The sequence below is a fragment of the Peromyscus maniculatus genome, chromosome 4 (genome assembly GCF_049852395.1).
Source record: "Peromyscus maniculatus bairdii isolate BWxNUB_F1_BW_parent chromosome 4, HU_Pman_BW_mat_3.1, whole genome shotgun sequence".
NCBI classification, from domain to species: domain Eukaryota; kingdom Metazoa; phylum Chordata; class Mammalia; order Rodentia; family Cricetidae; genus Peromyscus; species Peromyscus maniculatus.
The window spans coordinates 15,590,315-15,618,211 of NC_134855.1; the positions used below are offsets into that span (position 1 = coordinate 15,590,315).

The 27,897-nt window shown below is 55.7% G+C and overlaps 2 protein-coding genes across 9 annotated transcripts; one reads left to right on the plus strand and one right to left on the minus strand.

The window, feature by feature from the left end:
- The first annotated feature begins 22 nt into the window (after positions 1 to 22).
- On the plus strand, positions 23 to 26,419 carry Grin1 (glutamate ionotropic receptor NMDA type subunit 1). Of its 8 annotated transcripts, none has more exons than XM_006981040.3 (21): positions 75 to 631; positions 2,012 to 2,146; positions 4,436 to 4,612; positions 6,739 to 6,801; positions 7,602 to 7,702; positions 12,126 to 12,247; positions 12,328 to 12,502; positions 15,336 to 15,480; positions 15,578 to 15,661; positions 19,066 to 19,207; positions 19,289 to 19,416; positions 19,686 to 19,850; positions 19,926 to 20,044; positions 20,172 to 20,284; positions 20,366 to 20,514; positions 20,622 to 20,779; positions 20,947 to 21,108; positions 21,449 to 21,558; positions 21,652 to 21,797; positions 23,065 to 23,175; positions 25,475 to 26,419. In XM_006981040.3, the coding sequence occupies exons 1-21, from the start codon at positions 374 to 376 to the stop codon at positions 25,541 to 25,543; spliced, it is 2,832 nt and encodes a 943-aa protein (XP_006981102.1). In that variant the 5' UTR covers positions 75 to 373; the 3' UTR covers positions 25,544 to 26,419. The 8 variants fall into 8 exon arrangements, with proteins under 8 accessions (XP_015854996.1, XP_006981103.1, XP_006981105.1 ...); XM_006981038.4 differs by lacking the exon at positions 25,475 to 26,419 and adding an exon at positions 25,111 to 25,338 and having other exon boundaries at positions 82 to 631; XM_015999510.3 differs by lacking the exon at positions 6,739 to 6,801 and having other exon boundaries at positions 23 to 631.
- Positions 26,405 to 27,674, minus strand: Lrrc26 (leucine rich repeat containing 26). The gene is made up of 2 exons (XM_006981044.4): positions 26,931 to 27,674; positions 26,405 to 26,854 (listed from the first exon to the last, which is right to left on the minus strand). Exons 1-2 carry the CDS (start codon positions 27,601 to 27,603, stop codon positions 26,535 to 26,537), a joined length of 993 nt encoding a protein of 330 aa, XP_006981106.1. The 5' UTR covers positions 27,604 to 27,674; the 3' UTR covers positions 26,405 to 26,534.
- Between the last annotated feature and the right edge of the window lie 223 nt (positions 27,675 to 27,897).

The following is a 27,897-nucleotide window of genomic DNA, read 5'->3' on the forward strand; positions in this document are numbered from 1 at the left end:
CGCGTGAGCGCTCCTCGCTCGCGCGCGCACTCAAAGCACTCACGCCAACGCAAGCGCGCGCTCGACTCGGCGTCAGGAAGCGGGGGCGGTGGGAGGTGTAGGACGCGTAGGTCCCGCTCATGACTCCGCAGCTGCTGCAGTCGCCGCAGCGTCGGGACCAGTCGCTCAGCCCGCGCCGCTGTCCTTTCCGCTCTTCCGCGCGGGTGTTCGAGCAGCGCCGAACACGCTTCAGCACCTCGGACAGCGTCCGCCGCGCTCGCCCCGGGCTCCTGGAGGACCCGCGGGTGCTTGACCGCTTGGGCGGCCCGCGGGTCGTACACCCGGGTCGTCGCACTCGCGCAACCCGGAACCAGGCCCGCCGCGCCCGGAGCTCATGAGCACCATGCACCTGCTGACATTCGCCCTGCTTTTTTCCTGCTCCTTCGCCCGCGCCGCCTGCGACCCCAAGATCGTCAACATCGGCGCGGTGCTGAGCACGCGCAAGCACGAGCAGATGTTCCGCGAGGCCGTGAACCAGGCCAATAAGCGACACGGCTCTTGGAAGATACAGCTCAATGCCACCTCTGTCACCCACAAGCCCAACGCCATACAGATGGCCCTGTCAGTGTGTGAGGACCTCATCTCCAGCCAGGTGACCACTACTTCCCCTTTCTCCTGCTCCTCCACCGTCCACCCCACTGTCCCAGTTTCATTCCATCTTTTCCTGGTCCTTCTCAGTCTCCTTACCAGACCACTCCAAGCCAACTGGCACCTGGAGAGGCCTGGAACAAACATCTGTGTCTGTCGGTTCCCGCAGATGGTCACCTGCCACCTGGACTGGTCCTCAGACGGACCATGTGTGCTGCCATGTGACTGTCATTAGCGATTTGTCCCATCCAGTCAGTGTGGGTCCAGACATTCTGGGCACAAATGGAGGAGCACTTCGGGGCACTGACGGGATGAGGCCTGGGGCCATCTTTGTTTCTTTCCCTACCCCTCTTCCCTTCCCCCATTCATGAGTCTGCAATGGATGGCCCAGGTGCCAGAGCAAGCAGGCTCTGCAGGGGTGGGAGCGAGGATTGCGCATGCCAGAGACACCAAGGCACAGTGTGGGAGCCGAGCTCAGTGCGCTGCAGGGGAGGACATGTTGCTCTTGACGCTGTCCGCCCCTGGCTGAGCTGGTTGCTGAATTCCAATGAAGCCACATGAGGGTCACTGCAATGCACCAATTTATGTAAGAGGAGGGCAGGAAAGGGGCCATGGCTGTGGATACATGCCATGCTGCATCCATGAACATGTCTGCTCACACACATGTACCTAAACATGGCACCGGCACACAGTGCATCTCAACACGACACAATCAACTGCACATGCTCACTCACACACATTTGCACATCCGTGGACATGCTGCTTTGTATGTTCAATGCACATAGCAACCCTGATTCCATCATGATAGACATATATAAACACAGACATGTTGATGCACATATTGCATACATGTTCCAGCATGTGCTCATACATGTCCCAGCATGCTCTGGGTGCTCACGAACACCTACATAGTCACATGCATGCCTACATACACTAATATGACCTAAAGAGTACAGGCTGGACGTCATGGTAAGGGGATTAAGAACCAGTCCTCACATCTCAGAATGTAGAGGCCATGCCAGAGTTTTGCTCAGAAACCTGCCCCCTCCTCACTTCACAAGAGGTGAGCCCTGGTCAGAGAGGACTGGCTGAGCAAGGATCTGCCGTGTGTGTGTATGTGTGTGTGTGTGTGTGTGTGTGTGTGTGTGCGCGCACGTGTGTTGTCTTCATCCCTAGCGTCTTGCTCAGTGCTGCTCCCTCTCCACGGTGGGTTTATCACCAGAGCATTGAGGTTCGGCTCATTTTCCTGTCTCTCGATGCGGGGACCGAGTGTACAGATGGCACCACTTGGACCTGCTGGCCCAGCTCTTCTGGGTCTCCAACCCTCCTATCGTATAACGTCCACTCCACCGCGTGGAGCTGACTCTGTCTCCTGTACCCACAGGTCTACGCCATCCTAGTTAGTCACCCGCCAACCCCCAACGACCACTTCACCCCCACCCCCGTCTCCTACACAGCTGGCTTCTACAGAATCCCCGTCCTGGGACTGACGACCCGAATGTCCATCTACTCTGACAAGGTAAGCCTGATCACCAGACTCAGACCCTATTATCTTTTATCCCCATGGTCAGTTCCAGGAAGCTCCAGGGCCACATGTAGCTGAGCCAGGTGGATTGACACTGGGCATTGGATACAGGTGGGGTAGGATGCTTAGATCATGGGCTGCCCTTGAGGGACACACTCACTCATAACCACACATGCATACCTCACACTGATTCACATAGATATTGGTACACAGGTTACCCATACATACCCAAGCACACTGACACGCATGCCTGTGACAACTCAGTCACATACGTGTTCATATGTGTTCATACTCACCACGTATTAACATGCACACTCATATGCTCATACTCTCACACAGTCCCACACACACTGTCATACAACACTAGCATCCTCACCCTCCCACAACTAGCATAGTCACAAATTCTCAGTCACGCATACTCAGGCTGGTTCCTGATGACAGTTGACAAGGGCAGTAACACCCCTTTGGGTAGGAGAGGACTTTGTGGGCTAGAAAAGGGGGTTACCGGAGCTTTCCAGGACAAGTGGGCTTTGGATGCAGCAGGGAAAGAGTTGGAGAGAAGTTTCCAGGTGAAGCAGCTGTCCAGATGGAGAAGTACTCACGATAGAAAGGGATGTCATGGACCCCAGCCTTGCCAACTGGAGTGCACATAGCACATGGGAGACAGGGTGGACAGACAGGTAGCTCGTGGCTGGAGACTCATGCCTCAGGGACCAAAGGATCTCAGCTCAGCATTCTGCAGCTCTCTTGTGGCCCAGAGGCTGGGATAGCCTCCATCCAATTGGGCCCAACAGCTGAACAGTGGCTACTGAGTTGTAGAAAACCACAGACTGGAGACACAGGAAACTTGTTCTAGGTCATATAACCTTTAATATTTTTTTTGTGATTTTGTGAAAACCTATCAACTAGAATGTAATCCAGCTACCCAGTGGCCTAACAGGTACCAGAACCTGCTCCCCATATCCTGTAGACTCAAGAAGCCTATAGACATCCAGGAGACACTTGGGGACAACCAGCTGGTGCCTGGACACAGCCAGAAGGCTAGTAGGCTGAGAAGTGGGTCTCCAGGTCTCCACATGCCCTCCAGAGTCTTCCTGCCCAGACCCTATAGTCCCTGAAGAAGCTGCCTTAAAGCAGGGAGACTGGTCATTCAGGCCCAAGCATATGGTGGGTCTGCCCTTCATCGAGAAAAAAGGATCCAGAGTGGGGGTCTTGTAGAGAGCCCCAGAGGGAGGGGACCAGACTGAGATCAAGGACCGTCCGGACCAAGGCACCTAGGCCACCCTTCCCATGCTGTGAGGAACAGACACTCATCCTATGCCTCCTGGCCATTTTTCCCCTGGAATACTTTTACCCCCATGTGTAAAAGAGAGGAGTGACCAGAAGAAGCAAAGTAACCAGGGACAAAAAGCTGGGAGGCCCCAGTCACTGGACCAACCTAGGGACTGACCACAGGCCAACTCAGTCCTGTGTGTGGCCAGCAGTGGGGCCAAGCATCACAGCCACCTTCTGGTCCCTGGTGGTCCCAACTCAAAGTCAGCCCTCTGCGCATCACACAAACCAGCAAGACCACTCAGGGCCGATAGGCAGCGTCAACTGTGACGCAACCTGCCTGCAGCCAGGGGCAGAGGTGGTGGACATTCTTTCACTCCAAAGCACTGTCCCTGGATACCGGGAGGGAATTGTCAAAACAAAACGAAACCCTAACCTGGAAGCGTCAGAGGACCAAGAGCAGTGTGAGTCACAGGGACATGGAAGGAGCCATGTTCACTCAGATAGACATAGACGGTCCTTGGCAGCTAGAGTATTTCAAGCAGCAAAGCAAGCAGGAAGCCACAGCCTCTGGGGTCTGGGGAAGAAATGTTTGACTTCGAGAAAGATGACTTACTAGGAAATGTAGTTGCTATCTTCTTACCTCAGCCTTGGATAGAACCCAGAGCCCTATTTGTACTAGGCAAATGATGTGCCCCTGAGCTGTACCTTAGCCCAAAATACAGTTATTGAAACAGGGGAGGAGAGCACCACGTGAGGCCCATCCAGGCCTTGGAGAAGCTTCTATGGCCAGCTTTTCTGGGGAAGAATTGGTGGGAGGGTGGCAGTCACCCTAGGAACAGAGACTCTTCATCCATGACGGGGTGCTGCTGGGGAAATACCACAGCTCTCCTCTCACAGTAGATGCTGCAGGGGAAGGGAAGGGCAGGTGGGCGAGAGGGTCCCCATCAACGGGAGAGGGAAAAGCCACCGTGTTCTGGCCCTGCCTCAGCCTCCCGGTCCTACCCACAGAGCATCCACCTGAGCTTCCTGCGCACGGTGCCGCCCTACTCCCACCAGTCCAGCGTCTGGTTTGAGATGATGCGCGTCTACAACTGGAACCATATCATCCTGCTAGTCAGCGATGACCACGAGGGCCGGGCGGCGCAGAAGCGCCTGGAGACGTTGCTGGAGGAGCGTGAGTCCAAGGTGAGGCCCTGGCCCTGGAGAGGTCCTCGTTGAGCAGGAGCAGGCGGGCCATGCCATGTCTGTGGCTCCTTGTGAACACTCTCTCTCCATCCTGCATGCTCAGCACCACCGCGTCTGGCGGCGCCCGCCCCGGCCTGTCCTCGGCTCATTTCACTTGCTTTTGCCATTAGTCGAAATCTCCTTCGTGTCAGTCCCTGCTGCGCGAGGGCTGGACCACCTGGAGCTCTGCAAACACCCCCGTCCCGCCCCCCCACTAGTTCAGGCCTCTCTAACCCCAGCTGAGGCCCAATCAGACTCAAGGACCGCTCAGCCACTCTCTGCCAGATACCGAGTCCCAAGCAACCTCTCAGGAACACCCTCTACAGAGGGTGATCCACCCCAACATGTCTCCTCCCCAGAGCCCCGGGATCCTGTACTGGGATACAATCCATGTGCTCACAGAGGCCTTATCCGTCTAAAGCCTGCTGCCTCGTGGCTGCCCGTGGCCCTAAGTGAAGCCCCATTCATCTGCAACCCCATCCCCTCACCTTGTGCTTTCCTTCAGGCTTACACTGTGCCCCGCCCACCCCATGCCCCGCCCACCTCAGAGCTGAGCTCTCATCCCCCAAGGGACTATGTAGACATTGACCCCAGGATACACATACACTCCCATCTCAGCCTGGCCTCTGATCTATGGAACTGCCAGAGACCAGAGCCAGGATTTGGGGTGGGGGGTCAAAGTGACCCCTATGCCCTTCCTCGCCAATGCCCATGGTCAGCCTAATAAGGATCTGTCCCCTGACCCCACCTCAGTCCCAGGGCCCAGAGCACCAAGACCCAGGTGGTGCTTTTCAGGTAGCAGAGAGGAGGAGACCCAGGCTGGGGAGGGACCCCAAAAGGCAGATGGGGGAGGGAGATGGGGTGGGAGCATGTTCTGCCTGCAGAATCATAGCTGGCCTCATCATATTTAGCACCAACCATTGTCCCCCACACCCAAGGTGCCGTAGGCCTCTGGAGGGAGTAGAGGGCATGGGCTGGGGTGGGGGCATTGAGGCTAGAAACAGGCCCAGAGTGAATCCTTTATGGCAGTCCATTGAGTCTGGGGAGGAGGGTTGGTTATTGGCACCAAGGGCTCCACCTCTCTGAAGATAGAGTCCCACTGTCAGCCTCTGGCAGGTCCCTTCATACTTCTGCCATGTCTGTCATAGCCACACAGACCACCACCAACATGCTCACATGCTCATCAGCCTTAACCCTGCACACCCAACTACCTGCTCACACACTCGAAAGCACATACACACTGTCATTCCATTCTTGGATATTTTAGTGGCGTGCCACACCTTTTCGAAAGACAGACCTCACTTCCCTCCATGTACCTCTGCACTGCCCAAGGGGATCACATACAAGTGCTTCCTCTGTGCCCCTGCTCATCTTTACTTGTAACTACACGCTTAAATACACACACACACACACACACACACACACACACACACACACACACACACGCCCAAGCACATATACTTAGACCATACTGCCCTTCCATTACAGACTGTCATAGATTTACCTTCTGTGAGGGTGACAGGAGCATATCACCCCTGCAGGCATTCATATACACATCCAGTCACCCCCAGTCTCAGACACAAATGTGGGCATTTGGGTGTGAGCATATCAGTTAGTGACAAGAGGACACCTTGGTCTCCAGAGAGCAGGAGGGAGAATAAGGGGGAGGGGGTAGGAGGGTCATGGGGACAGGGCCCCCGCAAGCTGCTCCCCTCTCACTCAGGACTGATGCGGGTGGGGGTGGGTCCTGCTGGGGCCACACAGGTGCATGACAGGGGAGGGGGTGGCAGGCGGGACCCCTTACGGGTGGTGTGGACAGGGCGGCCCTCTCTCCTGAAAGTGACTGTTTCCAAGAGTATAGCTCCACGGCAGGGAGCCTCCGTGGCCCCTGCCCCTGTATCCCCTCCACTCTCAGCTCCACTCCAGCCCCCAGCCCCGCCCCGGGTCTCGGTGTTTGCGAGCTCCAGGTACGCGCCCGTCTGCAGACGTGCCGAGGAGGTGGTGTGATTGCTTTAGCGCCGTCATTTTCAACCGTTTATAATCTTCTTCTGTGTCTGCATATTTTCTCTGTGCACATTATTCATCAGAGTAAAAAAAGGAACTATGAAAACCTCGACCAACTGTCCTATGACAACAAGCGCGGACCCAAGGTATATATGCATGGACGTGCACGCCACCCACCGACTAGCGAGTCCCGGCCTGCGGTGCCTCAGCCACTGGGTGCTACCTGGCCCCACCGCGCCGAGCCGAGCCGCAGGCCTGAGTAGTGAGGAGAGACAGGTGGTGAGGCAGGCAGCAGTCAGGCAGGAGAGGGCAGGGGTGGGCGGTGTGGGTGCCCATGACCCACCCGCCGAGACCCTGGCCTGCATCCTCAAGACAAGCACGGCCACAAGGAGGCGCTGCTCTGGGAAGTGCATGCGAATCTCCAGGTCCGCCAGGGTTTCCTAGTGGAACCCCGGGAGGGAGCCTGCCCACCTGGTCACTTCAGGTGTCTGGGCCACTCCTAGAGGAGCAAGAGGAATCAGGTCTGAGCTGAGCTCTCCCAAGGTTTTGGAAAAGTCAGCCCCATCTCTGTTCCCAGTTGCATTCCAAAACTTTTCTATTTCCTGTCCGCTGCACGTCTCTTTCTGAGTCTCGGTCCACTTCAGCTTGCATGCTCAGTGCAAAAATGAGGACAGGAATGAGATGGAAAGAGAGACCTGGAGCAGGCATAAAGAGAGAAGAGCAGAGCGTGAGTGCAGGACGTCAAGCAGGCTGAAGGAAGGACAGGCAGCAAGGTCAGGCCGACGAGGAGTGAGGAGGCAGGTGCGCAGTGCAGGCGGCAAGGACAGGCCACGGCGGCTCTAGCTGAGCTGCCTCGGGGTTCCTAGCAGCTTTGGCCCCACTCTGGCCACTGAGGCACCATGTTCCCTGTCCCAGCTGCCTGCTAATGCTCCTGCTCACACCACAGGCCGAGAAGGTGCTGCAGTTTGACCCAGGAACCAAGAACGTGACGGCTCTGCTGATGGAGGCACGGGAACTGGAGGCCAGGGTCATCATCCTTTCTGCAAGGTGAGTAGGCTGGGTCCCTCATCACACCATCGTGGTTCTGCCTGGGGCACAAGTCCAGCATCTGGGGTACCACTGAGCAAAATGAGCTTCAATTAAAAAAAAAATCTTCACCTAGGAGAGCTGTACTCCACCCCACCCTCCTCCTACTCACCTGGTAGCCTAGGTAACTCCCCATCCTCTGTTCATCCCTCCCGGGATTCTCACCTTGCACAGTCACATTGGACCGTTTGCCCTAAGTGGAGCTTTGGGGGTTGGAGATACAATGCTAGGAAGCAGGGAGTCTGGGACACATGGCTAGGTAAATATCCCGAGGGCTGAGGACAGAGAAGGAGCCCAGAAAATGATATGCAGCTGTTCAGGTGAGCCCGAGGCCCCAAACCAGTGATGGAGAAAAACAGGCTGGTCCTGCACAGGGCCCACCCCCCAACCCACTTCCACATTGGGAAAGAGTACACAGTAAAATCGCCCTATTTGTGAACAACTGGTTTGTCCTGTAAAGGGAGAGACATGGAAAGGAAGAATGGGAGGGGAAGGGTGGCAGGCCAATGACAACAGGGAGGTCCAGGTGGACCTAGTCCACAGTCAGAGCTCCAACAGAGTGGAGAAAAGACCACTATGACATCCAGCTTGGAGGACAGTACCCCAAACCCTGCTGCCCTACTGACAGGAAAGGACCAACCATGTTCAGGCACAGGACAGATGTCTACGTGTAGATTCAGTCAACAGACTCTGTGTACACAGCCTGAGACACACCCACTCACTGTCCACAGGTTGCAGGGTGTGGAACCAGGACTTAGCCTGGAAAGCAAACCGTTTCTTCTCTCAGATGGCGGGGCTGGGAAGCTGCCTCACTCTGAGGGTGACTGCAGTCAGCTGTTGGCACTGAAGGAGAGCCTCAGCTTCACCAACTCCTCCAGGAGCATCAGCGAGCAGCTGCCAATTGTCCCACTACCAACACACACACACACACACACACACACACACACACACACACACTGTGGCAGGCACGTCATGGTGCAGAGACACACTGCAGAGTCAGGGACCATTGCCTTACAATACAAATCATAACAGTAGCAACATTACAGTTATGAAGCAGCAATGAAATAACTTCCTGGTTGGGGGTCACCACAACATGAGGCCACATATAAAAGGGTCACAGCATTAGGAAGGTTGAGAACACTGTTATGATTTGTAATGTAAATATCTGATCTGCAGGATATCTGATACACACACCCCCAAAAAAGGGGTCATAACCCATAAGTTGAGAACCACTGAGTCTAACTGAATACTTTGGGGTGAGGGATGGTCCAGGGCTTCTAGAGAATGGATTAGAAATGCATCCATGTAGGGTTAGGGCTGTTGCTCAGTTGATAGAGCATTTCCCTGGCATGAACAGTGCCCTGGGTCCAATCTTCAGCACCAAATAAAGCCAAGTACAATGGTGCACACCTGTAATCCTGGCACCCGGGAGGCAGGAGGATCAAGAGCTCAAGATCATTCTCAACTACTTGGCAAGTTCAAAGCCAGCTCCAGCTCCATGAGACCCTATCAGAGGGAGAAAGGGAGGATGGCATGGAGGGAGGGAAGGAGAAGGGGAAATAGAAATGTGCCCCGAAAAGGGAGCCAAGAAGGAAAAGTCCCTTGGAAGGCAAGCCCAGCCCAGGATACCCAAGGAAAGCCCTGCTCAGGAAAAGGCCCACCACACCTTCCTATTTTCTGATTGTTTTTACATCTCATCATAGGGCTTGAGGGAGATTCGCTCAAGTTGGATAAAAGAATGTTCAGGATGGTGGGCAAATGAATATACACAGCAGTCAGGCAGGAAGGCTCTCTTAAGGTCAAGGCTACTTAAGGAAGCCATTCTCTTAAAACATGCCTGTTCAACTGTCAGGCTCTTTTGTAATGGACAAAGCCAGGCAGTGCTGCTCGGTTTATGCATTATAATGAGGGTGAACAGGACACAAGGCCAAGAACAACCATTTGTAGAATCCCGCCACACCCAGGCTCAGCAGTGAACACTTGCACTTCATGGCCAATAATTCCCAGTAGCACCCACTGCAGCTGAAGGGAGTCTCCCCTTTGGCTGGACACAGGGTGAGAAGGGCCTCTCCATGCTGAGCACCCGAGGGTTAAAGACAGGCTTGCCTGCCGGGCGGTGGTGGCACACGCCTTTAATCCCAGCACTCGGGAGGCAGAGGCAGGCGGATCTTTGTGAGTTCGAGGCCAGCATGGGCTACCAAGTGAGTTCCAGGGAAGGCGCAAAGCTACACAAAGAAACCCGTCTCGGGAAAAAAAAAAAAAAAAAAAAGACAGGCTTGCCAGACATGGCTCTGGCAATGAAGGCAGTGGAAGAAGGATTATGGTAGAAGGGGTCCTAACAGGAGTAAGGGCTGTGTGAACACCACCCATTAGTGCACATGCACACAGCACACATGCACACAGCACACATGCACACAGCACACATGCACACAGCATTCACATACGAACACGCCCACATTGGCATGCACTGTATTCGCGCCATTTATACCCTTATGCCTCACTGCATGTCACACACACACTGAGTTAGAGCCACAGTTAGATGTTTTTTAAACCCTGAAGAACCTGTGGAACCTCAAGCTTGCATGTGTTAAGTGAGTGAGACTCCGCTGCTGAGCAACTACTCAGTCCTCATCACATGTCGGCTCCTTCACGGTAGAGATTAAGCTGTTTTGCAGACTTTATTAAACTGACCTTATTATTTGGTCAATTGTTCATCGGATACACAAATTTCACTTCCATAACTGTTCATCTTTATTTTCCTCACGTTGTCTTTATTGGCATCACTATTTTGACGGGTTGAGCAGACCTTTTTGTCTACAGCCATTTCATTGATCACAATCATTCCACCAAATGACATCGTGTAGATCTGTGTTGGGGAGATGGGGTTCTCTGTTCGATTTGGTGGGTGGAGCTGACATCAGACATGCCCCTTGACATGTGTGGCGCTGGGTGACCTCTTCCATGTTCAGGACACAGCACCTCTGTCATACCTTCTCTTGTTTCGTTTGTTTGTTTGGAGATGGGGTCTCTCTATGTTCTTGAACTTGCTGTGTAGACCAGGCTGGCCTTGAACTTGTGGAGATCCGCCTGCCTCTGCCTCTCAAGTTGTGGGAGTAAAGGCGTGTGCCACCACATTTGGCTCTGGCATATACTCTTGCTGAGGCACTGCCTAGGTGTTTTTAGTGTTGCCTACATTCACCAAGAGCATCGTCATGGTTAAAATCATTGAGAACGTTGGGAGCAGGATTCTCAGGAGAGTGGGTGTGATCTTGGTTATGAATCAGCTGGTATAAAAATAACCCAGTAAGGAAGGGCTGGAGAGCTGGCCCTGTGTTTGTAGAGCATCCAGGTTCAGTTCTCCGCATCCGCAGTGACTCACAACCATCCCAAACTCCAATTCCAGGGGATCCGACACCATCTTCTGACTGCCACCGGCACTAGGCATTTGTTTGGTGCACATATATGCATGGAGACAACACTAATACACGTAAAATAAGTTTAAAATAAAAATATTAGAAAGAAAAAGAACCCAATATCAGGTTATCACTTGGCTTCCCTGTACCTATAAACATGCACAGGAGAAGCAAAGCACCAGTCATGGCTGGGCCTTAAATGGAAGAGTGTGACGGGGCAGGGTGAGGAGAGGACCCTTAGTGGCTACTGGAGCCCCAGAAGACCTCAGGGTCATTGTTACGACTAGGGAGACCCAGCCTCAGGGGACTAGGTCCCCTGTTTTTCACTGTCCACAGGAATTACTTATGAGGCTTGTCCTGGTGGCCCTGGCCTTGGATGTCAAGGGACATACTTAATGTGATAATGTGAGAGGAGCCTCTCTTGTGTCCAATCATATCTTCAGGATGCTCAGCTCAGCAACTAGGGCCCTGGATCCTACTGGCATTGCCGCAACCCAGAGCCCTCACCTTGTCGTTTCACACCTTTGAAGGTCCACCAGACCTGTGGCTTGCCTAGAGCTGACTGGTTCACAGGTTCCTGAGTGGACTGTCCAGGCACAGATCCTCCTCTGCCACTTACCACTATTGTGTCTTGGTTCCCACCCTGATCCAAACGCTTTCCCCTTAAAGATGCTGAGATGGTTCCGGGAAAGCATTTGGAGCACAGAGCAAGTGCCCAACAGTGAGCCATCATTATCCGAGTTCAGAAAGTCATCTGGTACCCTATCCCTGCCTCCTAAAGGGAGGAGGCCGGTAGCTGAAAACTGGAAAGGCCCTGGTCCAACCTCATCGCCTGTGCAGCCCTCCCGGCCTGACCGCAGGAATGGTGGTGGGCGTAGGCACGCTCCCCCGGAGCATGCGAGAGGGAGATACTGTGGCCAGGGGGTAGGGAGAGCTGGAGTCCTGGCTCGTCACCCGGGTCTGCCCCACAGCGAGGACGACGCTGCCACCGTGTACCGCGCAGCCGCGATGCTGAACATGACGGGCTCTGGGTACGTGTGGCTGGTGGGGGAGCGCGAGATCTCGGGGAACGCCCTGCGTTACGCCCCAGACGGTGAGTGCTGGGCTGTGGGGTCGCCTGGGGCTGAAGGCCGGTCCAGTCTCTAAGCCGCCGCCGCCGGGTCGGTCGCGCAGGTATCATCGGACTGCAGCTCATCAACGGTAAAAACGAGTCAGCGCACATCAGCGACGCCGTGGGCGTGGTGGCGCAGGCAGTCCACGAGCTGCTGGAGAAGGAGAACATCACCGACCCGCCGCGGGGCTGCGTGGGCAACACCAACATCTGGAAGACAGGACCGCTGTTCAAGAGGTGGGCGGGGCTGCCTTCAGTAGGTGGGAGGAGTCATCCCTTAGGAGATGGGAAGGGCTGGGGGTTTTTGTTTCATTTTCTTTTCTTTTTCTTTCTTTCTTTTTGGGCGGGGTGAGGGGAGTGTTTGTTTTTGTTTTTGTTTTTTGGTTAGTTTGGTTTTGTTTTTTTGAGAAAGGGTTTCTCTGTGTAGTCCTGACTGTCCTGGATCTCACTCTGTAGATCAGGCTGGCCTCGAAACTCAGAGATCCGCCTGCCTCTGGCACCCAAGTGCTGGGACTAAAGGCATGCGCCACCATCGCCCCAGCAGAAAGGTTGTTCTTTTTTTAAAAAAAAAAAAAATTAAGAAATTTTTTTTCATTCATTTTACACACCAATCAAAGATCCCCTTCTTCCCTCCTCCCGCCTCCCCTCCCAACCATCCCCCACTCCCTCCCACGAGAAGGCAAGGCCTCCCATGTGGAGGTACATTCAGTAGAGGCAAGTCCAAGCCCTTCCCCCTGCCTCAAGGCTGCACGAGGTGTCCCATCATAGGTAGCGGGCTCCAAAAGCCTCCTCATGCACCAGGGATGGATTCTGATTGTACCACCAGGGGGCCCCCCAAGCAGATCAAGCTACACAACTGTCTCACCATGCAGAGGCAGTCCAGTCTCATGTAGGCTCCACAGCCATTGATCCAACTTTCATGAGTTCCCTCCAAACTCAGAAGGACAAACATGGCATGTACCCACTCATAAGTGGATACTAGATATAAAGTAAAGGATAATCAGACAACAACCCCCAACTCCAGAGAAGCTAACTAACAGGGAAGACCCAAAGAGGGACGCATGGACCACCCTGGGAAGGGGAAATAAATGAGATCTCCATGAGTAAACTGGGGATGAGGGGTGGGCAATGGAGGGTAGGGGATAGTGGATGAGAACATAAGGGAACAGGATGGTTGAGCTGGAACAGGGAGGGAGGGAGAATGCAATGAAAGAGATACCGCCGGGCGGTGGTAGCACATGCCTTTAATCCCAGCACTCGGGAGGCAGAGACAGGCGGATCTCTGTGAGTTCGAGGCCAGCCTGGGCTACCAAGTGAGTTCCAGGAAAGGTGCAAAGCTACACAGAGAAACCCTGTGTCTCAAAAAACCAAAAAAAAAAAAAAAAAAAAAAAAAGAAGAAGAAGAAGAAGAAAGAAAGAAAGAGATACCATGATAGAGGGAGACATCATGGGGATAGAGAGAAAACCCGTGCTAGGGAAGTTGCCAGGAATCCCCAAGGATGATCCCAGCCTGGGCTACTAGAAAGAGTGGAGAGGGTGCCTGAACTGAACTGGCTTGCCCCAGTGACCAGACCAGTGAATACCCTGTCATCACAGAACTTTTCTCCAATGTCTGATGGAAGCAGATGCAGAGATCCACAACTAGTCACACAACTAGTCACTAGACAGAGCTCCAGGAGTCCAGTCAAAGAGAGAGAAGAGAGATTCTTTTTTTTTTTTCTCTCTCTCAGTGATCAGAAGGGTTTTGTTTTATTTTGAGACAGGATTTCTCTATGTAGCCCGTCCTGGAATTCTCTATGAAGACCAGGTTGGTCTCAAACTAAGAGATTGTCCTGCCTGAGAAGAGGGATTCTATGAGCAAGTGCATCAGGATCATGATGGGGAAACCTGCAGGGACGACCAAACCATACTAGAAGGGGTGTTCTTAAGCAGTGGTTCACTCTTCCAGGAGTGGCCTAGCCGGGTTTTTGTTTGTTTGTTTGTTTGTTTGTTCTTTTGAGATAGTTTCCTCTGTATATTCTTACCTGTCCTGGAACTCGTTTTTTTGTAGACCAGGCTGGCCTCGAACTCACAGACATCCAACTGCCTCTGCCTCCCAAGTGCTGGGACTAAAGGCGCACGCCACCACCGCCCGGCTTCCAGCTGTTCTTATCCTGGACATAACCATACTGACATGGTTAGTCACCTCCATCACCTGTCCACATTCCTAGCACCACGTTCTGTCTTTACTCTGATAACCATCCCTTTCCCCACAAGTGCCCTTTTTTCTATTGTCACTGAAGTTGTGGCTGCCTCCCCTTCTCCACCTCAGCCTGCCCACACCGAAGATTTTACCTCACTCCCCACAGTGCCTTGTGCCCTAGAAGGATGCTCTTGCTTGCAGATGGGGCCTGGGACCCTCTAAGGACCCAGAAATTCAGAGCAGACATCCATGGACGATAAAAGATTCAAGGTTGACCAAAGGAATGGCGGCAGAAATTAACCCCAGAGCCACTGTCCACGGTGCCTACCACAGGTCCCCATGTGTCAGGGCAGTTATAGGCTGCACACACGTGCACACAGACCAATGAATGCACACAGAAACTCAAAGAGGAACATGACATATCTGTGTCACAAGCACACTCACAGGGGTGACCCCTACATTTAGGTTGCATGCACACAAGTTCACTGATATGTTCCAGTGAGCGAGCAAACAGCCAGGTAAGCCATTCAGTGGCTAGAACTAGGAGCAAGTTCAATCTACACCCACCTTTGATAGCAAGAGGGTCCGAGGTCCTCTGGGCTTCTGCCTCCCCTGTAAAGCCAGGATGGTGGCTCTGACAATCCTATGTCCTAATCCAGGGAAGCCCTTGACATGGGGCCTGGCATCCAAGACCCACTCAGGTGCTGTAGCTGTGCCGGCCATCTGGTGCTGGGAGGCACGCACCATGTCATCCACTCAGTGTGAGGAACTACCATCTGCTAATCTTTCCCTTCTCAAGACCAGGGCAGAAGGGACAGGAGCTGGGACTTCTCAGGAGCCAATCAGAACAGGTGCTCTTGGTAAGCTTAAGCCATGCTCTCTTCCCAGGGTACTGATGTCTTCCAAGTATGCGGATGGAGTGACTGGCCGTGTGGAATTCAATGAGGATGGGGACCGGAAGTTTGCTAACTATAGTATCATGAACCTGCAGAACCGAAAGCTGGTGCAAGTGGGCATCTACAATGGCACCCATGTAGGTGGGGGTCATGAGGGGGTGGGGGCTGGGGCCTTAGGGTCCTGGGGCCAAGACCCCTGCGTGGCCACCCTCCATCTCATACTCCCACCCCCAGGTCATCCCAAATGACAGGAAGATCATCTGGCCGGGGGGAGAGACAGAGAAGCCTCGAGGATACCAGATGTCCACGAGATTAAAGGTGGGGGACCCTGTTGAAATACTCCAACATTCCCATCCCCAACACTTCATCTACTCCTTCAGGCCAAGAGGAAAGGGGGTGAGGTCACAGGACACACATAAAGGAAGTGGAGATGGGTTTTGCTGGCAGCTGGCTCTGGCACACATGGCAGGGGAAGCAGGAGGCAGGTGGTGGAGAAGCAGCAGTTTCTACCCAACAGGCTCTCCTGGCACTTTATCCTGTCCCAGCTCCAGCTAAGTCTGAGGAAGAGCTGATTAGTGGGGGCAGAGGGACAGGGGTGGGCACTCTGGGCCCCAGTGTAGAGTTCAGATTAGGACTCAATGCTCTTGAGTGTCCCGTTTCTTCCTGGGCTCCCAGGAACCACTTCTTGAGCTGACATCCTCCTTTATAGCCTCTTCTCAGCCTGATTTACACACTCCCTGGGTTCATCCATGGGCCCTTCCCTCTGCCTATGGACCATTCTGGGAGTTCCTCTTCCTGTTGAGCCACACCACATGGAGCTCTGATACCATACGCCACCAAAGGCAGGATCTGAAGTGCCATGTGCCTGGCCAACCTGCTCTCAGTGTCGTCAAATAGCTCGGTCCTGCTAACTCTCTGAGCTCACCTCTGCAGCCTGGGGCCCACGGCCTCACTTGGTGAGTGCCTGCCCCCATTCCTCACAGGACAGTTAGCCTGTCTCCTTGCAGAGCCAATGTAGTATCTCTTTGCAGTTCAGGCACCTGATGTTGAAAAGTCTGAAAGCACTGGGTGGTGGCTCACGCCTTTAATCCCAGCACTCAGGATGCAGAGGCAGGCGGATTTCTATGAGTTCAAGGCCAACCTGGTATATGCAGCTAGTTCCAGGACAGCCAAGGCTATACAAAGAAACCCTGTCTCAAAAAACAAAAACAAAACAAAACGAAAAAAAGAAACGCTGATCCAAACATTGCTAACCAAGGGGACCCATCAAGATGCAGATGGCTATTAGCCATGTTTCTGGGCTCCCTGATTTGTTACATTTTATTTTATGTGTATGAGTGTTTTGCTTGTATATATATATATACATATATACACATATATATGCATTTGTGTGTGTGTGTGTGTGTGTGTGTGTGTGTGTGTGTGTGTGTACACCGTATGTCTGGTGCCCTCAGGGCAGAAGAAAACGCAGGATCAGGATCCCCGTAATAGGAATGGATGGTTGTAAGCCACTATGTGGGTGTTAAGAACAGAACTTGAGTCTTCTGTAAGAACTTCAGGTGCTCTTAACTGCTGGGCCATCTGTCCTGCCCCTCACCAATTTTTTTTGACAGCACTAGCATACATATTTGTATACTAGGAAAAAGAATATGGTCATGTCATCTCCTTCTCTTGACTCCTCCTTCTCAAGACTCCCAGTTCAGTGTTCCTCCTCCTCTGCCTGTCACCACGCCTGGCCTTGCTGTCCAGTTCTTCCTGGGTTGACTACCCCTCTGCTCTCCGCATCCCATAGAGGCCCTCAGCAATCGACTGTGGTCCACTCCAGCATCCCCCAGACTTGTACCTGTCCCCCAACTCCCAGACTGTGGGTCCTAGAGGACAGGGAGGGAAGAGTGTCACAGCTGAGGTCTGGGCTGAAGAGGCAGCCTGAAAGAGGAGCATTAACTAGGCATGGTGGAGCATGCCTTTAAACCGAGCACTTTGGAGGCAGATGAAAGAGAAACAGGAGTTCAGGGTTATCTTCAGCTACATAGCAAGAGGCCAGCCTAGACTATATGAGGCCCTTTCTTTAAAAAAAAAAAAAATCTGGAATGCTGGGCGGTAGTGACGCACGCCTTTAATCCCAGCATTCAGGAGGCAGAGCCAGGCAGATCCCTGTGAGTTTGAGGCCAGCCTGGTCTACAGAGCGAGATCCAGGACAGGCACCAAAACTACACAGAGAAACCCTGTCTCGGAAAAAAAAAATTGGTAGGACATGACTTTAATTCTAGTATTTAGGACTCAGAGGAGTGTCAGGTGGATCTCTGTGAGTTCAAGGCCACCATGTCTACCCAGTGATTCCACATCAGCTATGGGGATTGGTAAATAGCCCAATGAGTAGCATGAATTTGGATTCCAGCACCCATGTCAATGTCTGGGCATGGCTGCACACTGTACTTATTGTAACCTTGTCTTTAGTGGAAGAAGAGGCAGAGACAGGCAGATCACCAGAACTTGCTGACTAACCAGCCTAGCCAATTACAGTTCTCCAGGGTTAGGGAAGAAAACTTGTCTCAGAATATAAAATAATAATAATAATAATAATAATAATAATAATAATAATAATAATAATAGGCCTGGGGAGATTGCTGAGTGGTTTAGAGCACTGGCTGATCTTCCAGAGGATCCAGGTTCAAGTCTCAGTACTCAGTATCTATATGGCAGCTCACAACCATCTGTAACTGCAGTTCGAGGAGATCCAATGTTTTTTCTGGTCTCTGTGGGCACTGTATGCACCCGGAGCACAGACATATGCCAGCTAAACACCCATACACATAAAATACAAATAAATACATCTTTAAAATAAAAAGGGGGTTTGAAAGATAGCCTCTCAGAGGTTAAGAGCACGGGCTGCTCTTCCAGAGGACCCAGGTTCAATTCCCAGCACCCACATGGCAGTTCACAACCATCTGTAACTCCAGTTCCAGGTGATCTGATGCCTCCTTCTGATTTCTGTAGGTGGGCTCTTGCATGTATACACTCACATACACATACATACACTCAGGCACACACATAAAATAAAATAAAATAAAATAAAATAAAATAAAATAAAATAAAATAAAAATGCTTAAATAATAATAATAACTAAAAGATAGACAGTGATAGAGAAAGACACCTGACATTGGCCTCTGGCCTCCATGAGCACTTGTACACATACATGAACACACAGGAACACATGCATAAATCTAGACATACCTTAAAAATTAATTTTTAAAAAAGATAAGGGTCAAAGACTGAAGGCTACGGGCCAGTGGAGGCCAGGGTGGCTCTGGCAAGGACACAGAGTTTCTCCTCTCTGATTGATCAGCGATCATGCCCAGTACACACAGCAATTACTACACAGTGATACTCAGATAGAGTGATGTATAAACTAGGACCCGAGGAAAGGGGGCCACAGGAAGAGGACGGTACTGCAGGAGGCACTTCTGATGAGTCAGGGTGGATGGCTGGGGAAGTCTGGGCCCCTTCAGCACCTCCCAGACCCAAGGGCAGCAGGCAGGCAATGCTCACCATGTCTGAAAACCAGTGGGGAGGCTCCAGGCTTGGGACAGGGCCCGGGTGTGGGATTTTACAGAGCACTGGAAGAGAGGTGGAGAAGAGGAGCGTCTGTGTGCTCAGAGGAGGCCAGCACCCGGGCACAACCCAGGGCAGGTGGCCCAGGCTGGTTCTTGTCCTTCCCCCAGATAGTGACAATCCACCAAGAGCCCTTTGTGTACGTCAAGCCCACACTGAGTGACGGGACATGTAAAGAGGAGTTCACGGTCAACGGTGACCCCGTCAAGAAGGTGATCTGCACAGGACCTAATGATACATCGCCAGGCAGCCGTGAGTGCTGGGCAGGGTGTGGTAGGGGTACCGGGCGATGAAATCAGGAACCCACTGTCACTGTTCCCTAACTGCCCACAGCACGCCACACGGTGCCTCAGTGCTGCTACGGCTTCTGCATCGACCTGCTCATCAAGTTGGCACGCACCATGAACTTTACCTATGAGGTGCACCTGGTGGCGGACGGCAAGTTTGGCACACAGGAGCGGGTATGGAGTGGATGGCAGGGGCGGGGCCTGGAGGGAGGCGCTGGAGGGAGAGTCCTGTAGGCTGAGATGGAGTAATTGGAAAGCCTATGGGTTGGGTAGAGCCTTTTTAGGAGGGGCCTGGTTGGCTGGGGCTGGGCTTTAGAGGTGAGCCGGATGTGGAGCGGGAGACGTAACCCCCCACGTGGTAGGACCGGGATGGTGCAGGGGTTCTTGTTCTAGGAACCATACCCCGCCCTGTCTGCAGCCCTGCTGGCTCCGTCACTTTGCAGGTGAACAACAGTAACAAGAAGGAGTGGAACGGGATGATGGGGGAGCTGCTCAGTGGCCAAGCGGACATGATTGTGGCACCACTGACCATCAACAACGAGCGTGCGCAGTACATAGAGTTCTCCAAGCCCTTCAAGTACCAGGGCCTGACCATTCTGGTCAAGAAGGTAGGCAGGGATCAGGCGGGGGCGGGCTGGGGGCACGGAGGAGCCGGGCAACACTGACTCCGTGATCGCCTGCAGGAGATCCCCCGGAGCACACTGGACTCATTCATGCAGCCCTTCCAGAGCACGCTGTGGCTGCTGGTGGGGCTGTCGGTGCACGTGGTGGCTGTGATGCTGTACCTGCTGGACCGCTTCAGGTGAGCGCCACGCAGAGAGCTGGAGCCCTCCATCTGTGGGGTGGGCAGAACTGGGCAGGGCTGGGCAGATCTGCCTCTCCTGTCCTCTCTCCCGCTCTCTCTCCCACCTTCCCTTTGCACTCTGCAGTCCCTTCGGCCGGTTCAAAGTGAACAGTGAGGAGGAGGAGGAGGATGCACTGACCCTGTCCTCTGCCATGTGGTTCTCCTGGGGTGTCCTGCTCAACTCTGGCATTGGGGAAGGTGAGGTTAAGCCCAGATCCTGCCTGGCCGCACCCCCCCCCCCCCCGCTTTCTGGGAACTGACCCGAGTCCCTGCCCACAGGTGCCCCCCGAAGCTTCTCTGCACGGATCCTAGGCATGGTGTGGGCTGGTTTTGCCATGATCATCGTGGCTTCCTATACTGCCAACCTGGCAGCCTTTCTGGTGTTGGACCGGCCTGAGGAGCGTATCACCGGCATCAATGACCCGAGGGTGAGGCCCCTGGGCTGCGGGGGAGGGTCAAGAAGAAGGTTGAGAGGAAATATTTTTCCTGGTGGGGTCTGGGGCGCAGCCATGATCTGAGGTCTCTGTCCCTGCAGCTCAGAAACCCCTCAGACAAGTTCATCTATGCAACTGTAAAGCAGAGTTCTGTGGACATCTACTTCCGGAGGCAGGTGGAGTTGAGCACCATGTACCGGCACATGGAAAAGCACAACTATGAGAGCGCAGCGGAGGCCATCCAGGCTGTGCGGGACAAGTGAGCACGCAGACAAGGGCCACCCTGGCTGGGTGGGGCAGTGAGCGGACAGGCAGAGGGGAGTCCACTCACACAGGAAACACAAGCAAGGAGTGTCTTACTGCAGTGTGAGCAGGGTGGGGCGAGCAGGCTCCGTGGGGCTCCTTTGACTCGACCTCTGCCGGCAGCAAGCTCCATGCCTTCATCTGGGACTCAGCGGTGCTGGAGTTCGAGGCTTCGCAGAAATGCGACCTGGTGACCACGGGTGAGCTGTTCTTCCGCTCAGGCTTTGGAATCGGCATGCGCAAGGACAGCCCCTGGAAGCAGAATGTTTCCCTGTCCATACTCAAGTGAGTCTGCCCTGTGCTGGACACCTCCTCTCCCTTCTCCGCTGTGCCCTAAGGTTAGACCTTGTCCCTAGTGCCCCAGTGGCAACACACCAACCTGCTTTACACCACGCTGATGTCATCTGGTCCAACTGCCTTGAAGGATACTCCACCCAAAGCGACATCAGCCCCATGGGAGAACCTTCCCACTCCAACCCCCAAAGCCCCACTCAGACTATTCCGTCCCACAGTACTGCCTCCCCGTGAGCCCTGCCCGTTCCCAGTCCTCCCCCTTGAATGCCCGTCCATTCCCAGCCCCACGCCTGCTGCCAGCCCTGCCCTCCCTCTCCCCTCCCCTACCCAGGTCCCACGAGAATGGCTTCATGGAAGATCTGGATAAGACATGGGTTCGGTATCAGGAGTGTGACTCCCGAAGCAATGCTCCTGCGACTCTCACATTTGAGAACATGGCAGGTGGGCCTTCCATGTTGCCTGGGTACTGGGGTGGATTCTCTAGGGGGCTACAGCCTCTGGGCAGCCCGCTGAGGCACTGGGTACTTCACACAGGGGTCTTCATGCTGGTGGCTGGAGGCATCGTGGCTGGGATCTTCCTGATTTTCATCGAGATCGCCTACAAGCGACACAAGGATGCCCGTAGGAAGCAGATGCAGCTGGCCTTTGCCGCAGTGAACGTGTGGAGGAAGAACCTGCAGGTAGGACAGGCCACCCTCCGAGGCCTGGCGTCCAGGGCCCCGCCAGGCCACGGCCCTGCTCTATCCCTACAGGCCGTGGCTCTGGCTCTGGCTCATGGGCAGGACTGGTGCTAGGAGCCATGGCCAGGGGCAGTGGTGAGTGTTCCCAAGACACAGGGGCAGCACAGGCAGGAGCTGCCTGCAGGTGGCCACCCACTGCCAAGCTGGGCCAAGGGAGGCCCTGCACCCTGCTCCAAGCTTCTGCCTGGCCCCTCTGTTTCCAGAGTCACCTACTGGCACCCAATCCATAGGAAGGCAAACAGGCAGGGTAAGACAAGGGCCCACCTGTGTGTAGCACGTGATCTGAGATGCACTTGGCCCTCTACCATCCAAGCTCCTTTGATACCCCTTCCGGAGACCCCTTTTCTTACTGTGTCCAGCTCTGTGACTCCAATCTAAATGGGGCTGGTCTGCCTCTCCCTGGTGCCTCAGGCCACGTCCATGTGGATTTGTGGCTAGCTGCATGTGGGATGGTCAGAAGCCACCAGGGAAAAGGGCAGGGTGGGCAGTGAGGTTCACGCAGGCCTGAGGACTAGTGGCCAATGGCCAGGTTCCGATTCACTTGTCTCTTCTCTCTCTCTGGGTGTCTTGCTGGAGCTGTGTCCTGAGCTGACATTGACATTGCAGTGAGGAGTGTGTGGGGACAGGGCTATTGGAGCCCCCACATCTCTCATCCACCCATTCTTGCTTTTGGCCCTACAGGTCCCCTGGGGACCTGGCCACAGCTGTCCAGGGCCATGCTGGCCATCAGACTCCAGGCCAGTGCCCCCGGATCTGCCTCTGTCTATCAATCACTCCAATTCCAACCGGACACCTCCTCGGGTCCTTGGCCCCGTCCTGGTGTGTGCCTTTTGGGGTCGGCAGCCTCTGCACAGAAGGGCTGGTGTGGCCTGAGAGGAAGCTCTTCCTGTCCTCAGGGGCTCCTCCTCCTCAGGATGCCTCTAAGCCAGGGCCACCCGGGAGCCAGGGAGCCAGGCGGACATCCCAGGAAGCGTGCCAGCAGGACCCCCAAGCCCAGCCCCAGCACAAGCAAGGACAGGCTCAACCCCGGGCAGAAGAGGCCACTCTCGAAAGTCTGGCTGTTGGTCGGTCTGTTCAGCACAGTGAGGCAGGCAGGATTCAGGGCCTGAGTGGCCGGCCAGGCCTGGCAGCGGCCCCCAAGGAGCAGGCAAGGGCAGGTGTGGCCGCCACCCTTAGCCATCTAATCACTTATACATATTCATTTTAGGATAGAAAGAGTGGTAGAGCAGAGCCCGACCCTAAAAAGAAAGCCACATTTAGGGCTATCACCTCCACCCTGGCCTCCAGCTTCAAGAGACGTAGGTCCTCCAAAGACACGGTAAGGGGGAAGCACCCCAGTCCCGCGTCTCTGACTCCTCCCTTGCCCCATGTCTGTCTCCCTCTCCCTCACCATCCCACCCCTGCCCCCCGCCTCCAACCCTGGCCATCTGTGCCGATGCCCCGAGTCAGTCCTTCACCCACCCTCCACCCATGCAAGGGTGCCGTCCTTTAGAGCTCTCCAGAACGCTCCTCCAGCCCTCACTGGTCCTCAGCTTCCCCATGTGTCTCCACGTTAGTCCGCCCACCTCTCTCCCCATGCCATGACCCACACGCCATCCGGAAGCCGTGTCCTGTCGTTGGTCAGTCAGTCAGCCTCACCATCTCTCCGGGCTGCCCAGACCCTGGGAACTAGAGTAGCCCTGTCCCAGGTTGTCCCTGCCAGGCCACACCACGTCTGTTTCATCCCTGTTTCTCTTGCCTCCACAAGGGGCTCGATGCCCTCCTTCTTGACCTGCAACAGCTCTGGAGGGTGTAGCTGTGATGTCCCATCCCGTCCGTCTGTCTGGCCGCTGGCCCCGCCCCCCAGACACCTGTCTCACCTGTCTCACCAGAGCCATGCGTGTTGCATCTTCCATGTGGTCTCTGTGTGGGCCGGGGGCTGGGGGCTGGGCCTGGGTCCATCTGGGTGGACGACTGGGGCCTAGCGTTGGCACTGACCCTGGGTCACAGGGAAGACTGTCAGGTGGGGAGTGGGGTGGGGCCAGGCTGAACAGGTCCCTGATGGAGGTGTGGCTGCATCGCCCAGGTGGTCTGAACGTGGATAGGGTGTCCCTGGAAGTCCTGGCCTGAGCGCCCAGGGCAACCCTGACGTCCTCAGAGGGAGGCCGAGGAAGGGGAGGCTCAGACCCCCAAGCACTGCCACAAGGCCACTGTCAGAGCCAGAAGCCCTGTACCCTGCCTTGCGCAGCATGGTGCTGCACCAGAAAGGCATGCTCAGAAGAAAGTCCTCCAAAGGATCCCCGTTTTGCCAGTCACCCTGGTCCTAGGCAGCTACCCTCTAGCCTCCAGGAAGCCCCTCTAACCCGTGGGCAGTGTCACCACAAGGGGCTCGTGTCCCATGAAGAACCTGGAGGGGTAGTTACAGCACCCTATGCCCTGGAAGGAAGGCAGGCACACAGACAGGATTTGGTACAGAGCCATCCAAGTTCCAGGCTGAAACTACTAGCGTGCTCCAGAGAGACGCATGAGGCGCGGCTGCTCAGTTCTCTGAGGGCCTTGTACAGCAAGAGTGGACGGAGCGTGAGGGTCTGTGGGCTGCACCAACTTGAGGCTCCAGGAGCTGGTGCAGACACAATCTCCAGGGTCCCCCCAGACCAGGGAAAGTGGGCACGGCCTATGCTACAAGACCTGAGCCAGGATCCCCACAAGGGGGCGCAGGGGAGGGAGAGCAGGGCTGAGGGCGCTGGGGCTGGAACTTGTGTGGGAAGCGAAATCTGACAGAGAAGAGAATCTGTACTTTTGGGGCCAGGTGGCCAAAGTTCCTGCAGGTGGCAGGCCATTTTCAGAGGGCGTCACTCAGTCTTGGGGCCCCATCTGGAGCTGGCCAGGTACAGCTCAGAGATCTACACGGTTCCTTTTTCTGGGCACTTGTTCTCAGTTCAATCTTTACCTGAGCCTCCCTGGGCACCAGGGACCCGTTCTTCCGGGCCATCTGAAGCTGGCCCCACCCTGCAGGGTTGACCTCTGGGCATTGCCACTGTGGGCGGGGTGGGGGAGGGTAACCCAGCTCCCACCCTGTCTCTGGGGCTGGGTGCTGTTCAGAGGGAGGCCTGGGTGGGGGCTCCTTTGGGTGGGGTGGGGTCGGTCCAGCTGCTGAGATCCTCTGCCCCTGTCCTGTGGCCGGTCCGGGCCAGGGCAGCACTGGGCGCTCAGGGCTGGGATCCCTGGTGGCCGGCGGGGCCAGCAGGTATTGATTGTTGGTTCTTATTTATAGAGCACCGGGGGTGGACGCGGCGCTTTGCAAAACCAAAAAGACACAGTGCTGCCGCGACGCGCTATTGAGAGGGAGGAGGGCCAGCTGCAGCTGTGTTCCCGTCATAGGGAGAGCTGAGACGCCCCGCCCGCCCTCCTCTGCCCCTCCCCCGCAGACAGACAGACAGACGCACGGGACAGCGGCCTGGCCCACGCAGAACCCCGGAGCACGACGGGGTCGGGGGAGGAGCACCCCCAGCCTCCCCCAGGCCGTGCCCGCCTGCCCGCCGGTCGGCCGGCTGGCCGGTCCACCCTGTCCCGGCCCCGCGCGTGCCCCCGACGTCGGAGCTAACGGGCCGCCTTGTCTGTGTATTTCTATTTTACAGCAGTACCATCCCACTGATATCACGGGCCCGCTCAACCTCTCAGATCCCTCGGTCAGCACCGTGGTGTGAGGCCCCCGGAGGCGCCCACCTGCCCAGTTAGCCCGGCCAAGGACACTGATGAGTCCTGCTGCTCGGGAAGGCCTGAGGGAAGCCCACCCGCCCCAGAGACTGCCCACCCTGGGCCTCCGGTCCGCCTGCCCTGCTGCCTGGCGGGCAGCCCCTGCAGGACCAAGGTGCGGACCAGAGCGGCTGAGGATGGGCCAGAGCTGAGCCGGCTGGGCAGGGCCACAGGGCGCTCCGGCAGAGGCAGGGCCCTGGGGTCTCTGAGCAGTGGGGTGAGGGGCCTAAGTGGCCCCGGTCGGAGAGGTCTGGAGCGAAATGGCAGCCCCATCCTTCCTCCAGCCACCACCCTAAGCTACAGTGGGGGCCCATGGCCCCAGCTGGCTAGGTCACCCACCCACCCCTCCTCCAGCGCCTGCTCTCTGCAATCTGAGTTCCACCTCTCTCCTGCTGCACCACCCTCCCACGACCCTTCCCCACCCCATTCGCAGGGCTGGCCCTGACCTTTCCCAGAGTCAGCCCTCACTGCCCTACTGGCAGCGCTTCCCAGGGGTGCTCTCTGGCTCCCAGCTGTCTACGGCTCCAGACTCCAGGAAGGCTGACCCTTCTCTTCTGCCTGCAGCCACAATAGGCTTCCTCAGACGCTGGCTCGCAACGAGCCCCGCACCTTGGGCACCAGGGAGCGCCATCGGCCTCCCATTCGGGTGTCACTCACTCACCCACCACCTTGTACATGACCAGCTCTCCCAGTGTCCAAGCGCGTGCCTTCCCCGTGCCGCTGGTGCGTAGCCGCGCACTGCCCCTCTGCCCCAGGGACACCGGGCGCGCACAGCTACCCCTAACCCCGGTATTCAGTGGTGATGCCTAAAGGAATGTCCAAAATTTTCCGGTTTTTTGTCTATTGTTGACGCCTACAGGGAGTTTGAAGGGAGGCCAGGGATTTGGGGAGAGTTTTCAAAGTGTGCAGCACTGCGGGAGAGCTAGAAACAACCGCGGCCCCTTAGGCTTGGGTTGCTGCAGCTGTAGGGCTCCCAGCACCCTCCTGGGAGGCTGGGCCCTCCGGGTCTAGCTGTCTCCTTAGTAAGGGGCGCACCGTGATGCGGCGGCGGCGCCGCCGTGCACCACAGGCAGTGAGCACGGAGCCCAGTGCCAGGCAGATGGCCAGACTGGCGAGGAAAGAGACCGGCCCGAGAGCGTATACTACCGCCAGGTCTCGCGCTGCGAGTGGCCGAGCGCAGTGTCTGAAGGCCGCATCCGGAAAGGCTGTCAGTAGGCTGAGCGTCTGGCGTCTTGGAGACACGCAGAGCAGGGTCTCAGTTTCTGCGGGACACAGGAGCGGCATCAGATGGCAGCAACTGCACCAAACATTATCTGTCCTGCGCCCCAGATGGCTCACCTGAAGGGGGACGCGGGTGCTTGCGCAGCCAGGTGCAAAGCGGGCGCAGCGCGCAACTGCACGTCCAGGGGTTGCCATGCAAGCGCAACACGTCGAGCGCGGGCAGGCTATTCAGCAAACCCGCCTCGAGCGCCGACAGTGAATTGTCCTGCAGGCTGAGCACGCGCAGTAAGGGGAGCGCGCCCAGGATCGAAGGCTCCAGGAGTGTCAACCGATTACCCGCTAGGGAAAGGAAACGCAGCGCCCGCAGCGGCGCGAAGGTGCCAGGAGACAGAGTTTCCAGCTGGTTGGCGCTCAGATCCAGCCATTGCAACACGCCCAGACCCCAGAAAGCTCGAGCGTGCACCGACCGGAGCTGGTTCTCCCGCAGGTCTAGGTATAGCAACGAGCCTGCCCCAGCGAAGGCCCCTGGAGGCAGTGCGCTCACGCGATTGTGATCCAGCAGTAGCGAACATACTCTCCAGCTCAGGCCGGCTGGTACCGCGGGCAGCTCGAGTGCGGAGCAATTGGCCTTGCCACCTAGCGAACATGAACATGCCTCGGGGCACTCTGGAGCCCCCGGGGATCTAGAAGGGGCAGTTCCTACGTGCTCCTGGGTCCAGGCTGGCCTCAACGACAGCAGCAGCAGTAGGGACAGTTGCGGCGGAAGCCGCGAGAGAAAGGAGGCCCGCATGGGGGCAGCTTGAGAACACAAGGGGACCCAGATCCCTGTGCGGCTTCGGAGTCCAGGTGACTCGGCGTTTGTCCCTGCCTCACCTACAAAAGTATTAACTCTCCTGCCCAAGCACAACAATTTCTGTCCCACAGCTGGTTCCTTGCCTTGGGCGGGGGCTAGGCACAGAGCCAATGCCCAATACTGCCAGCCACCTGTCCAGAGCTCGTCTTGGCTTGGCCCTGAGCCTGTAGTGGAGCTGGTGAGACCACTGGACTCCCCACTGAGACCTAAAGAGCAGGATCAAACCCATCG

Coding starts and splice junctions, on each gene's coding strand:
- Lrrc26 (XM_006981044.4), bottom strand. CDS start 27,603: ATGCGGGCCTCCTTTCTCTCGCGGCTTCCGCCGCAACTGTCCCTACTG. Junction 26,855..26,930: donor GCACCCGCGTCCCCCTTCAG/GTGAGCCATCTG, acceptor TGTGTCCCGCAG/AAACTGAGACCCTGCTCTGC.
- Grin1 (XM_006981038.4), top strand. CDS start 374: ATGAGCACCATGCACCTGCTGACATTCGCCCTGCTTTTTTCCTGCTCC. Junction 15,662..19,065: donor AGATGTCCACGAGATTAAAG/GTGGGGGACCCT, acceptor TCCTTCCCCCAG/ATAGTGACAATCCACCAAGA. Junction 21,559..21,651: donor CACATTTGAGAACATGGCAG/GTGGGCCTTCCA, acceptor TACTTCACACAG/GGGTCTTCATGCTGGTGGCT.